Genomic DNA, 13,674 nt, shown 5'->3' on the forward strand with positions numbered 1-13,674 from the left:
CTAAGGATATCTCGGCATAATAGAGCTTCCATGACAACATGAAGCTTTGAGAAAGGCATTAACAAGATCTAGAAAGGGTTTTAAAGCATAAAAGGGAAGGAAATCTGAAGAATACCTTAAAGAGCTCTTGCTTTCCCTTGAATCTCTGCTCTACAATCCTACTCCTTGCTCCTTACTTCTTCTCCTTCTTCAAGCCTTCACAAATGCACACAAAATCACTTAGAATCACTCAAGAAAGAATTAGGGTTTTCTCACAGATTTTGAGGGTGAAGGAGGCGAGGTTGGGGGCTATAAGGTGGCTTAAATAGTGGGCAACCCGGGGGTTTAGGGTTTCTCCCAGACGGACAGACTCGCCGAGTCCAGAATATGGACTCGTCGAGTCGCCAGCTAACACGTGCTCGAAATCCCGACCCTACTCGGCGAGTCAGGCTATGAACTCGCCAAGTCCCTCTTGCAAAACTTCAAATTAAATACCAAGGAATCATCATACCGGAAACGGGTCGTTACAATTCTCCCCCACTTATCTCAGACTTCGTCCTCGAAGTCTGCTACGGCTGAAACTGCAAATATCTCTGGGTAGTGCTCTCTCATCTCCTCCTCAGCCTCCCACGTCCACTCAGACCCCTTCCGGTGCTGCCACTGCACCTTCACTAACTGAATTTCCTTGTTCCTCAAGGTCTTGGTCTTCCGGTCTAGAATCGCGACCGGTCTCTCAATATAATTCAGGCTGCTATCAACCTGAATATCCTCTAGGGGAACGACTGCTGACTCATCCACCAAACACTTCCTCAACTGAGACACATGGAAAGTGTTGTGGATCTGACTAAGCTCCTCAGGAAGATCTAACCGATAAGCAACCCGACCCACCCGGGCCAAAACCCTGAAAGGAACAATAAATCTGGGGCCCAACTTGCCCCTCTTCCGAAACCTAATGACACCCTTCCAAGGTGAGACCTTTAGAAGGACCATATCCCCCACCTGGAACTCCAAGTCCGAACGCCTCCTATCGGCGTAGCTCTTCTGCCGACTCTGAGCAGTCTGCAGTCTACTACGGACCTGCTGGATCAACTCAGTCGTCTTGAGCACCACCTCCGTGCTCCCGATGACCCGCTGACCGACCTCGCCCCAACAAATCGGGGTCCTACACTTCCTCCCATACAGCATCTCAAAGGGAGGTCGATCAATGCTCGCATGATAACTGTTGTTATACGAGAATTCCGCTAACGGAAGATACGTATCCCAACTGCCACCGAAATCTAGGATACATGCCCTAAGCATGTCCTCGAGAGTCTGAATCGTCCTCTCGCTCTGCCCGTCTGTCTGAGGGTGGAAAGCGGTGCTGAAATGGAGACGAGTACCCATCTCATCGTGGAACCGCTTCCAAAACCTGGATGTGAAACGGACATCTCGGTCTGACACCACCGATACCGGCACTCCATGACGTGCCACAATCTCTCGCACATAGATATCGGCTAACTTCTCCGCCGAGATACTCTCCTGGATCGGGATAAAATGGGCACTCTTCGTCAACCGATCCACCACTACCCATATCGAATCCACTCCTCGTGCGGTCCTGGGGAGCTTGGTGACGAAATCCATGGTGATGTCCTCCCATTTCCACACGGGAATGTCTAACGGCTGCATCTTTCCGTGAGGTCTCTGGTGCTCCGCCTTGACCTTCCGGTAGGTCAGGCATCTCTCAACGTACCAGGCAACGTCCCGCTTCATGCAGGGCCACCAATAATCAGGTCGAAGATCTCGATACATCTTCGTCGCCCTTGGGTGGATAGAAAACCGAGACTTATGAGCCTCATCCATCAACACTTGCCGTACTCCACCCTAGTACGGTACCCACACTCTCCAGTGAAGCGTCAGCAAACCACGACTATCATAATCAAACGAGGCTACTCGGCCCACGATCCTCTCACACTTCTGTCTCTCCTCCTTGAGGCCCTCCACCTGAGCCTCCTTGATCCGCTCCAACAACGGAGTGATCACTGTCATCCTCAAACATAGATCTCTGATAGGGGCCGCCGACACTTTGCGGCTCAAGGCATCGACCACCACGTTGGCCTTCCCTGGGTGGTAAAGGATCTCACAATCATAATCCTTTAGCACATCCAACCACCTCCCCTGCCTCATGTTCAGGCTCGGCTGATCCATAAGGTACCTCAAACTCTTGTGATCCGTGTAAATAGTACAATGGACCCCATAAAGGTAATGCCTCCAAATCTTGAGGGCAAACACCACCGCCCCCAGCTCCAAATCATGGGTAGGATAATTAGCCTCGTGAGGCTTCAACTGTCTCGAGGCATAAGCTATCACATGGCCTCGCTGCATCAATACTGCTCCCATACCTGTGATCGAGGCATCACAGTAGACTACGAAGTCCTCTACTCCCTCTGGCAAGGTAAGGATCGGAGCCTCGCACAATCTCTGTCTGAGGGTCTCGAACGCTGCCTGCTGCTCAGGCCCCCAACGAAATACCACCGACTTCTTGGTCAGTCGGGTGAGTGACACTGCTATCTTGGAGAAGTCCTAAATAAATCTCCGATAATACCCTGCTAACCCTAGGAAGCTCCGAATCTCAGATGGAGACTTCGGAACCTCCCACTGCATCACGGCCTCTATCTTGGTCGGGTCTACCAAAATACCCTTCTGGTTGACGAGGTGACCAAGGAACTGCACCTCGCGCAACCAAAACTCACATTTGGAGAACTTTGCGAAAAGTCTCTCCCTCCTCATAGCCTCCAGCACCTCCCGCAGGTGCTCCTCATGCTGCTCCTGCGTCTTGGAATATACCAAGATATCATCTATGAACACTATCACTGACCGATCCAGCATCGGCCTACACACGCGGTTCATGAGATCCATGAACGCGGCTGGAGCATTGGTGAGCCCAAATGGCATCACCACAAACTCATAATGACCATACCTGGTCCTGAAAGCAGTCTTCTGTACATCCTCATCTCTAACCCGCATCTGATGATAACCGGAGCGTAGATCGATCTTGGAGAACCAAGACGCTCCCTGAAGCTGATCAAACAAATCATCTATCTTCGGAAGTGGGTAACGGTTCTTCACCGTTACCTTATTCAACTCCTGATAATCTATACACATACGATGCGACCCATCCTTCTTCCTCACAAACAGGATCGGCGCTCCCCAAGGCGAACTGCTCGGCCGAATGAAACCCTTGTCTAACAGCTCCTGCAGCTGTGTAGAAAACTCCTGCATCTCAGGGGGAGCTAGTCAATACGGTGCCTTGGCTATCGGAGCCGCACCAGGAATTAGGTCGATCCTGAACTCAACCTGTCTCTCAGGAGGTATCCCCGGCAAATCCTCGGGAAACACATCCGGGTAGTTTCGCACTATAGGAACATTATCAACTGTCGTCTTGCCCTTCTCCCGGGCATCCAAGACGTAAGCTACAAAACCGACGCAACCCTGCTGAACATAGCGCCTCGCCCTAGCGGCGGAACAAAAGGTCGGTCCCCGATGTGGCCTCTCGCCCTGAATCACTAACTCTCCCCCACTGGGAGTGCGAACCCTCACTAGCTGAAGCTTACAATCAATCACCGCCCCATTGGGGCTTAGCCAATCCATGCCCACGATAACCTTATTCCCTCGCAGGGGAATAGGTACCAGGTCCACTGAAAACTGCTCATCAAACAACTGAAGGGAACACCCTCTATGCACTCTGCCGACCCTCACGGTCCTATCAGCTGCTATCTCAACCTCTAATGGACAGTCCAGCTCCCCTGGAGCTCTACTAAATCTCTTGCTAAGTGCAAGCGATACGAGTGATCGGGTAGCCCCCGAATCGAATAATACCATAGCAGAAATGCCGTTCACAGAGAACGACCCTGAATAAAACATACAATCATAAGCAATATTCAATCAATAATAATAAAGAGATAAAGGGAAGATACATACCCGCCACCACATCAGGAGTCGCTCGCGCCTCCTCTGCTGTCATCTGAAACGCCCTACTCTTCGCCACTGGCGCATCAGCTCGGCCCTGCCGGCCATCTGTAATCCTCAAGGTAGCAGGGGCAGCTGCAGCCACCTTCCCTGCTGCAGCTAAACCCGGACACTGGGACTTTTTATGTCCCCTCTGATTGCACTGAAAGCAAATCAGATCTGATGCTGCAACGGCAGTAGCATGGGCCGTACAATCCCTACTCAAATGCCCAATCCGACCGCACTTGTAGCAGCCGGAACTCCCTGCCTTGCATGCTCCCTCGTGCAATCTCCCACACTTGCCACATCGACCGTGGCTCTGCTGACTCCTAGATCTGGGATCTGAAACCTTGGGCTTTTTGCCTGAACCGCCTGAACCCGAAACCGCCTCCGGTTTCCTCTTCCTCTCCATCTCAAGATCAATCTCCCTCTCCCGAGCCCTAGCAAACATATCTTCCAGCGTTTTACAGCTGGACCGGCTCACAAACTGGCGGATATCGCTCCGCAACATCTCATGATAGCGGGCCTTCTTCATTTCCTCATCAGCCACGTACTGAGGAACGAGAAGAGCCCTCTCCCTGAACTTGGCGGTGATCTCCGCCACTGTCTCTGTAGTCTGGGTGAGGTCCTAAAACTCCCTAGCTAACTGCTGCACCTCGATAACCGGTGCGAACTCCGCCCTGAACCTGGTAGAGAAATCAGCCCAAGTCATGGCGTCCAATGCTGCGTCATCTCCAATGGAGTGTCCGACCTCCTCCCACCAATCCCGTGCCCTGTCCTTCAGAAGACAGGATGCCAATCTGACCTTGTCCCCCTCGGGACACCTGCTAGTGCGGAAAGCGTTGGCCACATCCGCCAACCATCTGGTACTCGCTATGGGGTCCCGTGCCCCATGATAGTCCGGAGCTCCACATGCCCTGAACTCCCTGAAAGTAAGGGTGCGCGACCCCATCATGGCCGCCACCTCGGCACGGAAGGTGCCCAATCTCTCATCCATCAGCTCTAGAATCCCCTCCTTGATCGAACCGAAGATCACAGGAGTCTGCTCTATAATGATGCGCATAATCTCCGTAGAAAGAAACTCTCGGGTCTGCTCATCCATGCACTCATCCCCCGAGCCTGAACCTGATCCCTCCCCGGCACCTCCGCTGCCGGCTGCTGGTCTCGAACGCAAAACCACCATTCTGAAACACATCACAACTACATCAGAAAACGGAAATATCTCAAGGGATCATTGATTCTACAACTACTTTCCTGGTATTGTCTCAGCCTTTCTTGATTCGAGTACGGATCCTCTGCTTTCAGTAGTACGGGCCCATACTACCTTCCACATCTATCCGTACTTTCTTCAAGAACTGCCTTGACTCCACCAAGTCACTTTTACTACTACTGATCTCTGCTACTCTCATCCCAGGCTTGCCCTAGGGAAACCTCAGACTCAACACAACTAGTCCTCAGCTGCTGAAGGCCTCCTTATAATGCCAATTAGCCACCACCTGAACACCATCACATGTGACGAGGCTCAGATAATCCTTCAAGTAAAAGACTCGTCCCTATAACGGTTGGACTCAAACAAGAGCTGCGCAATAGGGCCAAATCCAGCACTCTGAGATTATTCAACCCTGATCACATGTGATGTGGCGTATTCACCTAATGGCTAACTTCCATCACTCAGAACTCCCACAAAGCACGAAGCAAGCAGCATTCGGATAAAGGAAACATTTTCAGGCAAAACTATTCTCAAAACGAGAAACTGTACTAGCATACAATGCTAAGCTCATACTATCAGGCATAACCTAAACAGGCTATCCTACTGCTGTCTACTCAATACTAGCATGCAATACTCATAAAGCTGTAACACATAAAACAGGTACATAAGGCATCCTCCTAGATCCTTAGTCCTATACTAGCATGTTGTTCTACTGAAACTGAAACTGAACAATTAACTTGTATGGGTAATTTGGGAGTACTTACTTGAGCTCGGCTGATCGGATGCACCACACCCTTATCTTGTTTAAAAATTTCTTTCCTTCTAAGTGCTTTCAAAACTCTTTTAAAAAAAAAACATTTTCCTTTTTAGAAAAATCTTTTTATTTCCCCTTAGTTTGAGTTCAGATACACCCGGAAGTGCATCCGAATCCCTCAAACCAGGGCTCTGATACCAACTTGAAACGACCCAAAAATTTCGTTTTTCACATAACCAAAAACCATAATCTGAGTGTCATATCATAAAACCATACGTGATGTATCCCAAACACGATAAAAACACTGTGCGGAAAAACTGTATCATATCTATGCCATATCAAAATCAAAGAAACTAAATCAACTCCCAGGATAAAAGCTGAAGCTATGGTGTGTGCGATGCCATCATCCCGAGCTCTTCCCTCTGCTTGTGAAAGTACCTGAAACCAAAACTAAAACTGTAAGCACGAAGCTTAGTGAGCTCCCCCAAACTACCACATACCATACAATACATATAAAGCACATACTGGGCCTTGCCCACTGCATCAGACCGAAGTCTGGAACTAGCTGCATCGGACCGAAGTCCGGAACTGACTGGGACCTTGTCCCCTGCATCGGACCAGAGTCCGGAACTAACTGCATCGGACCGAAGTCCGGAACTGACTGCATCGGACCGAAGTCCGGAACTAACTGCGTCGGACCAAAGTCCGGAACTGACTGCATCGGACCGAAGTCCGGAACTGAACGATCATGGCATAGCATAGAACATAACAACTATTATAATCACACATATACTGCATACTGCATCGGACCGAAGTCCGGAACACATAACACAAATATGCTTGAATCACAAAGACATCAAGCACTCTAGCTACTGCATCAGACCAAAGTCCGGAACTACTGATAATTAAACGGGCCGGCATTGTGGCCGTAGACCCGTTCCTACTGGAAGGAAACTCACCTCGTGAACTGGCTGCTGAGTGTATGGCTCTGGAAGCTAACTGCTACTGCTCCGGTATCTCCCCGGCTACAAGTCCATAAACACACTCAATCAAATACTAGACACTGAACTGGGTAAAATGACTCTTTTACCCTTGGTCAAAGTCAACTCTCGGACAAAGTCCACTCTCGGTCAAAGTCAACCCACAGTTGACCTGACTCGCCGAGTTGGGCCGCCAACTCGCCGAGTCCCTATTCTCACTCCTCGACCCTACTCGCTGCTACTCGTCGAGTATGGCATCGACTCGACGAGTACTCATTCGATCCAAGAACTCAGACAATCTTCATCCGACTCGCCGAGTCATATGAACAACTCAACGAGTTGTTCTTGAGCTTAAGAAGATTGCCTTGGACTCGCCGAGTTGTATGAACAACTCGCCGAGTCCCTCCATTACTGAGTCTACCCTCAAACTCGCTTAGTCCACTGCACTACTCACTGGTCCCACTCGACACCGCTCAAAAGGAAGAAATTGGGGACTCGCGACTCGACTCGCCGAGTCGTTCTTCCGACTCGCCGAGTCTCCGCCATGCAACTATTCTACACTCGATTCTGCTCGAATCCAACACATACAAATGATAGATCTGAGTCCAATAAGCTGATTTACCACGTAAAGTTTCCAACTTTACGTGTACAAACACATGAACAAGGGAATAAAGGCTAAAAGATGCTTAAAAGGGGTAGATCTAGGATTAATATGCAAAATAGCTCCATAAAGGCAATAGATCTGGGCTCTACAACTCCTAAATGAACAGATCTAAGGATATCTCGGCATAATAGAGCTTCCATGACAACATGAAGCTTTGAGAAAGGCATTAACAAGATCTAGAAAGGGTTTTAAAGCATAAAAGGGAAGGAAATCTGAAGAATACCTCAAAGAGCTCTTGCTTTCCCTTGAATCTCTGCTCTACAATCCTACTCCTTGCTCCTTACTTCTTCTCCTTCTTCAAGCCTTCACAAATGCACACAAAATCACTTAGAATCACTCAAGAACGAATTAGGGTTTTTTCACAGCTTTTGAGGGTGAAGAATTTGAGGTTGGGGGCTATAAGGTGGCTTAAATAGTGGGCAACTCGGGGGTTTAGGGTTTCTCCCAGACGGACAGACTCGCCGAGTCCAGAATATGGACTCGCCGAGTCGCCAGCTTACACGTGCCCGAAATCCCGACCCTACTCGGCGAGTCAGGCTATGAACTCGCCGAGTCCCTCTTGCAAAACTTCAAAATAAATACCAAGGAATCATCATACCGGAAACGGGTCGTTACATCCTATCTTGAGGCAGTTAGTTGAGGATCCTGTACTGTCGAAATTTAGGATCTTGGGCTGCAAGACCAACGTTGATGCATCTTAAGGCTTGCAGATCTCTGCCCTCATTCTCTCCACTTCCTCAAGTATCGTACTATTATCCTCCTACCTTTGAGTGACTTTTCGTTCCAATCTCTTCTTCAAAGTGAGGATTTTGTTATCGGAAATCAATACAGGAAGATCCTGAAATCCCTAGGTAGTGACCGGACAACTGTTTTTCTTCGGTGCCTCAGAGGTTTTCTTGGGAGCTCCAGTTGGGGTGGAGGAATATTTTTAGAGGAAATAGGAGGATTTGGGGAAGAGGATAAGGTCGGTTGGGCAGACATGATTCTCGAATGATGATGAACACCACAGCCCCACGATGGGCGCCACATTGTTTTTGTCAAAATTTGATCAAGTGTAATTCGACCAAATTGTATGAGACACTGTTGTGTTAGTGTAATGTAAGTATCAAATTTTAATCAAAATGTGACAAATGAGTTACAAGGAAAGCCCTTGGTCATTTGTAGGATCTCCAGCATAAAACTTTGGGAGGTGATAATAATCACCTGCATTGATGTGTTTTATTGATTTTAAACCGGGATTATATAGATTATGAAAGTAATACGAGTACAAGAGTAATACTAGGGCGAATTGTGTTTGTGGTATGCTAAATACGTGTGTTGTTTATAGTCTAGTGTAAGTAACAAGAAGTCTGATAATTTCGAGATCCTCTAAAATCATCATATGAACATTACTTGACTTGGTATTCTGGTTCTTTTGCCTTGTTGAGATGACTCTCCGTTGAGAATGAGTTTTGTGTTGACTAGTTATGCACATGTGAGAAAAATAAAGAAAATATAGTCATTATAAGTGTTAAGAAATATTAGTAGTAATAATCAAGATTATTGGATATGTTTAAGAATCCTAAGACTTCAGAAATATTTAAGGATCCTAGATATGATTCAAGGATCCTACCCATAACAAAACCAATCTATTTAGCTACTAAGGGGTGTATCATGCTCCAAGGGGGTCCATCTAGCATCAATAACACATCAACATCAAGGTAGCGCATCCTGGAAGACCAAGAGCACATACTCCATAATATGGCTCATAAGGCCAATATGTACCTTTGAAGGTTTCATCGCATCTTCAGGATGCTCCACCTCATTAGCGTTTCCAAATGCTCCATATCAATCTAAAATGCTCGAGTCACGTTTAACTTTCTCATTTCCTTCAATGACTGTTATTTCCATTACTTGTAGTTAAACTTTGGTGTGATGGTGTTTGTATTATTAATACAGAACTATACGAACATGTATGTTTTGAATGACTACAAGGGTATCTTGATATCACTTCTATATTTTACGACATCTTTAAAGCAAATAAAGTCCTAATTGTACTTCATTCTAGAGATCACTTCTCTATTTTATGATATTTAAAACAACTATTTTTCTCCAACTATATAATATAATACCATAGATTTTGATAATCTACCAAGTCTTGAACTAATATCGCTAATTACCAAAATATCATATTGGCTTTTATTTTCGTTTGCATCGTGTGTGAGCACAGAATACGATGGGGGAGGTAGCAGTCGTTAAAAAGATGAATAGGAGAACTCAAAGGGGAAAAGAGTTGCGTGAGGCGTAGGAATTTACTTAATTTCTCCAACTTTGAAATTGAAAAAAATGGATTTTGATTACAGACAACGCATAAACACATCGTCCCCACCACTCATTTAAATAAAATACATGATTACTCGGGTATCCGTCTCAACACAGAAACTACATTCGAAGTCACCAACATAATTTTATTTAATGGATGCAACCTTAAATGGAGCCAATGCGGATTTATCCAGTCCTTTAGTGATTCGAAGTGTTGTGTACTCTTTCAGGTTAGTCTCCTTGTATACACAAGGGTTTTCTTCCGACACCAATTCCTTGATTGGCCTATAAGTTTTTGATTCAATTCCCTCGTGAAATGGCCGAAAGATAGCTGCCACTGATATTCGTGAACTTGTTTTTTGAGCCAACACACGGTGATGAACGCTTTTGAACTTATCGTTTGTGATGAGCTGCACTCGCAAAAGGATTCAGGTTAAACTTCCTAGAATTAATGATGTTTAAAAAATATTTAAAAATAAAAATAAAAATATTAAATGTATACGTTTACGGTTATGTTCTTCATCAATTCACAAGTGCATATATCGAGAGTATCCCCACTACCATATTAACCACTTTTTAATTTATAAAACATATATTTTAATCGTTTATATGATACTTATTCAAATATCAAATTTTATATAGTAATATTAGTTAATTAATAGTTAATTTAGAAAAAGATACAACTAATAATAGAAGGACTATTGATTTCTAGTTATATTATAATCGTTGCTTATATATAAATATATTTATACGATTTATTTTGTAACTTAACCACATATTAAGTATTTTTAATTTTTAATATATATGCATGTCTATGACTCTATGTATGAATTGTTATATTCATGTAATAAAATAATTAAATAAATATATAGAAAATATACTAATATAATTTGGGATTATGAATAACATAACCATATGACAAATGTAAAATAATAAATAACTAGGCATTGAGAGGCTTAATTTTTTTATTATATATTTTTATTTAAAAATAAAAACTTATGATAACGATAAAGATTTTTTTTTCTGGTTCGTCCAGAAACTTTGAGGTTATTTAATTCCTCACAACCAGTCCTGTAAGTGAACTTATGATTTGTTAAAAATTATATATTAAGAGAGTGTTTGACAATATGAAAAAAACTTTTAAAATAATTTCTTATTAACACTTAAAAATGAAGATTTCAATAAATTATGATTTCTAACTTTTTAAAACTCCTTATAACTTTTTTGGTTGTAACATGTATAATTTAAGTTAAAAAATTTTTTAAAAAACAACTTATTGACATATTGATTTTTCTCAAAAAAAAAATAATAATTCAAATACATTTAAAAAAAACTCATTTTTTAACGACTATATATCATTAAGTCATTTTGCATAAAAAAAAAAAAATTGAGGTTCAAAATTAAAATCTCAAATACTATCTACGTACATATGAAAACAAAATTACATGTGATAAAAGTTAAAAACTTTTTGTTCCGCATGCACAATTTTGTGAAAGTATAAGGACCAAATTTATAGTTACCACTAAAAACAAGCATGTAAAATTGTAATTTTGTAAAAAAAATATATATATATATCCTATAAACAAACAAGTAAAAAAGATATAAAAAGATGTAAAAGAAAGTTATAAAATTTAGTTTTCTAAAAAATAAGTTTTTTAAAACTTTTACAATGAACTTTTTTTAAAATAAGTTAACGAATATTTATAAAAAAAGGTTTGGACAAAGTTTATAACAAAAAGTTAAATTTGAAGCAAAAAAAATTTAAAAAAAATTAAAATTTTTTACACAGAGTAGCGGATAAACGTTCATCAAGTTGCGCCGCAAATTAATTATTGTAAAATATGGAGAAAAAAAAATTAAAAAAAGTTGGACGAAAATCATAAAAGAAAGACAAAATTCCATAAATGGTCCCTCTGGTTTACCAACATGATCCTTGTGGTTTCCAAAATTATGAATTTGAAAAAAACAATGGATGAGCAGGATTTGGGTCAGGAACTCAGGTTAGTAGAGATGTGCAATAATGGTGGAGATGCTCTTGTGTGTATTCTTAACCCAAATTTAAACCCACAAAATGAAAATGTGAAATCTCTGGTAAAGTGAATTCCTTTTTGTTTATGAATGCATAGCGTAAGATTTTTCATGGTAACTTAAAACTTGCCTGTAAAAGGTCCGCAACATTAACCACTAAAGCTCCCGAAATTGGTGAGACATTAACCCACTCATTTTGATGGAGGACTTGAAGGCCACCCAATAGATCTTGTAGAATTATTGTAAAGAAACCAGCATCCGTATGACAATTAGTCCCTAAAGTCAATTCCGGTTGAGGACAAGTCGGGTAGTAATGACCCAATACAAAAAGTCCTTCCGCACAACCCAATTTCTCAAGGTGATTTGATTCAAGCCCAAGAGCTTCTGAGAATAACTTGAGCAGAGTAAACCCTAATTTCATGATGTGGTTGGAGTACTCCGTTAAAATATCTCTGCATATTTTTACATGTAAAGTCAATGTTATAAAGGTATAATTTGCTGATAGAAAAAGTGGAATATAATTTGGTATGTTGTTGAAATTATAATAATTTAAGTCAACTGTTAATAATAGTAGTAGAACATCGTATTAACACCTGCAAATCGATGGGATTTCTTCCGATCGTGGAGAATCAGGAGCCATAACCGACAGAAACGAATCACTCCAAACAGCTGAATCGCCTGTAAACAAATGGAAATTGCTAACATAGAAAAATCGCTTCTGAAAATCACGAGAGTAATACTTGATCTTCTCCTCCGTTTCCATCTCATGGAACCCTCGCACTCCATCAATCATCTCATCCAAAACTCTTTTCGGGATTCCATGATTGATTATTTGGAAAAACCCCCACTTTTCACAAGCATCCCGAACATTTTCGATATTCTTGCTGTCTTTAAGGTCTATAATTGGGATATTGAACTGATTTTGAGTAGTTGATGAGTTTGAATCTTCGATTATGGGTTGATCGTTGATAAAAATACGAGGGATTTTTGACAAGCCAGCGTCGATAAGGCCTTTGACACCGGATTTGGAATCATCAAAGGCTTTTAATTCGGACTCACGATCGTATTTCGATTGAATTGCTGGCTCGACTTCATGGGTGGTAGTTACCATACTTGCTTATGTAAGATGATTGACAGAGAAACCCGAAAATTGGGTAAAACGTTTAGGGTCAAATACTCAAATTCTTGATTACATGAACTAAATAGTTATTTTATAATTAAAAAAAAATTGAGCGAATTTTGGGATACCGGGTAGGGTAGTATTAGTACTAACGTTGTCAAGATTTGGATTATATGTAGGATATTTTTAGGTATGTAAGATAAGATCCCTAAAATAAAATATTATTTTAATCTATAATTTAAAAACATGAAAAATATTTCAAAACATTTAATTTTCATTCAAAAGTTATAAAAACTCCAAAATATTAGTCATAAGTCACAACGCAAGATGATAAACGGTAAATTGGTAAAGGATAAAAGACATGAAGTGGTAAAAAATCTAAGGAAGGTAGAATCAAATCGAATCCCGATCCTATAATCCTACCTACGATCTTAAGATCCTACCCTAAATACAATTCATTTACGATCTGACTCGTTTTTCATATCTAGGATCGTAGGATCGTACGATCCTACGACCAGGATCGCGATTTTGACAACAATGTTCTGGACTAGCGTTCCAGAATTATTTTTTTTTTTTTTATTTTTTTTTTTTTTTAGTTTTTACTTAAAAAATTATGTGTTGTATGTTAATTCTTTTGTTTATTTATGGTTTTAA

General features: G+C 42.3%; 1 protein-coding gene across 1 annotated transcript; it reads right to left on the reverse strand.

The window, feature by feature from the left end:
* Window positions 1-9,861: 9,861 nt before the first annotated feature.
* On the reverse strand, window positions 9,862-13,129 carry LOC111913241 (deacetoxyvindoline 4-hydroxylase). The gene is made up of 3 exons (XM_023908958.1): window positions 12,494-13,129; window positions 12,031-12,352; window positions 9,862-10,282 (listed from the first exon to the last, which is right to left on the reverse strand). The coding sequence occupies exons 1-3, from the start codon at window positions 13,009-13,011 to the stop codon at window positions 10,019-10,021; spliced, it is 1,104 nt and encodes a 367-aa protein (XP_023764726.1). The 5' UTR covers window positions 13,012-13,129; the 3' UTR covers window positions 9,862-10,018.
* Window positions 13,130-13,674: the final 545 nt, after the last annotated feature.

This window comes from Lactuca sativa, chromosome 3 (genome assembly GCF_002870075.4).
Source record: "Lactuca sativa cultivar Salinas chromosome 3, Lsat_Salinas_v11, whole genome shotgun sequence".
Lineage (NCBI taxonomy): Eukaryota > Viridiplantae > Streptophyta > Magnoliopsida > Asterales > Asteraceae > Lactuca > Lactuca sativa.

Bases quoted from the DNA above. Each gene is read 5' to 3' on its own strand.
- LOC111913241 (XM_023908958.1), bottom strand. From the start codon at position 13,011: ATGGTAACTACCACCCATGAAGTCGAGCCAGCAATTCAATCGAAATAC. The intron at 12,353-12,493 runs GTGTTAATACGA...AAAAATATGCAG, and splicing joins GAAATCCCATCGATTTGCAG to AGATATTTTAACGGAGTACT. The intron at 10,283-12,030 runs GCAAGTTTTAAG...TTGCGAGTGCAG, and splicing joins ATGTTGCGGACCTTTTACAG to CTCATCACAAACGATAAGTT.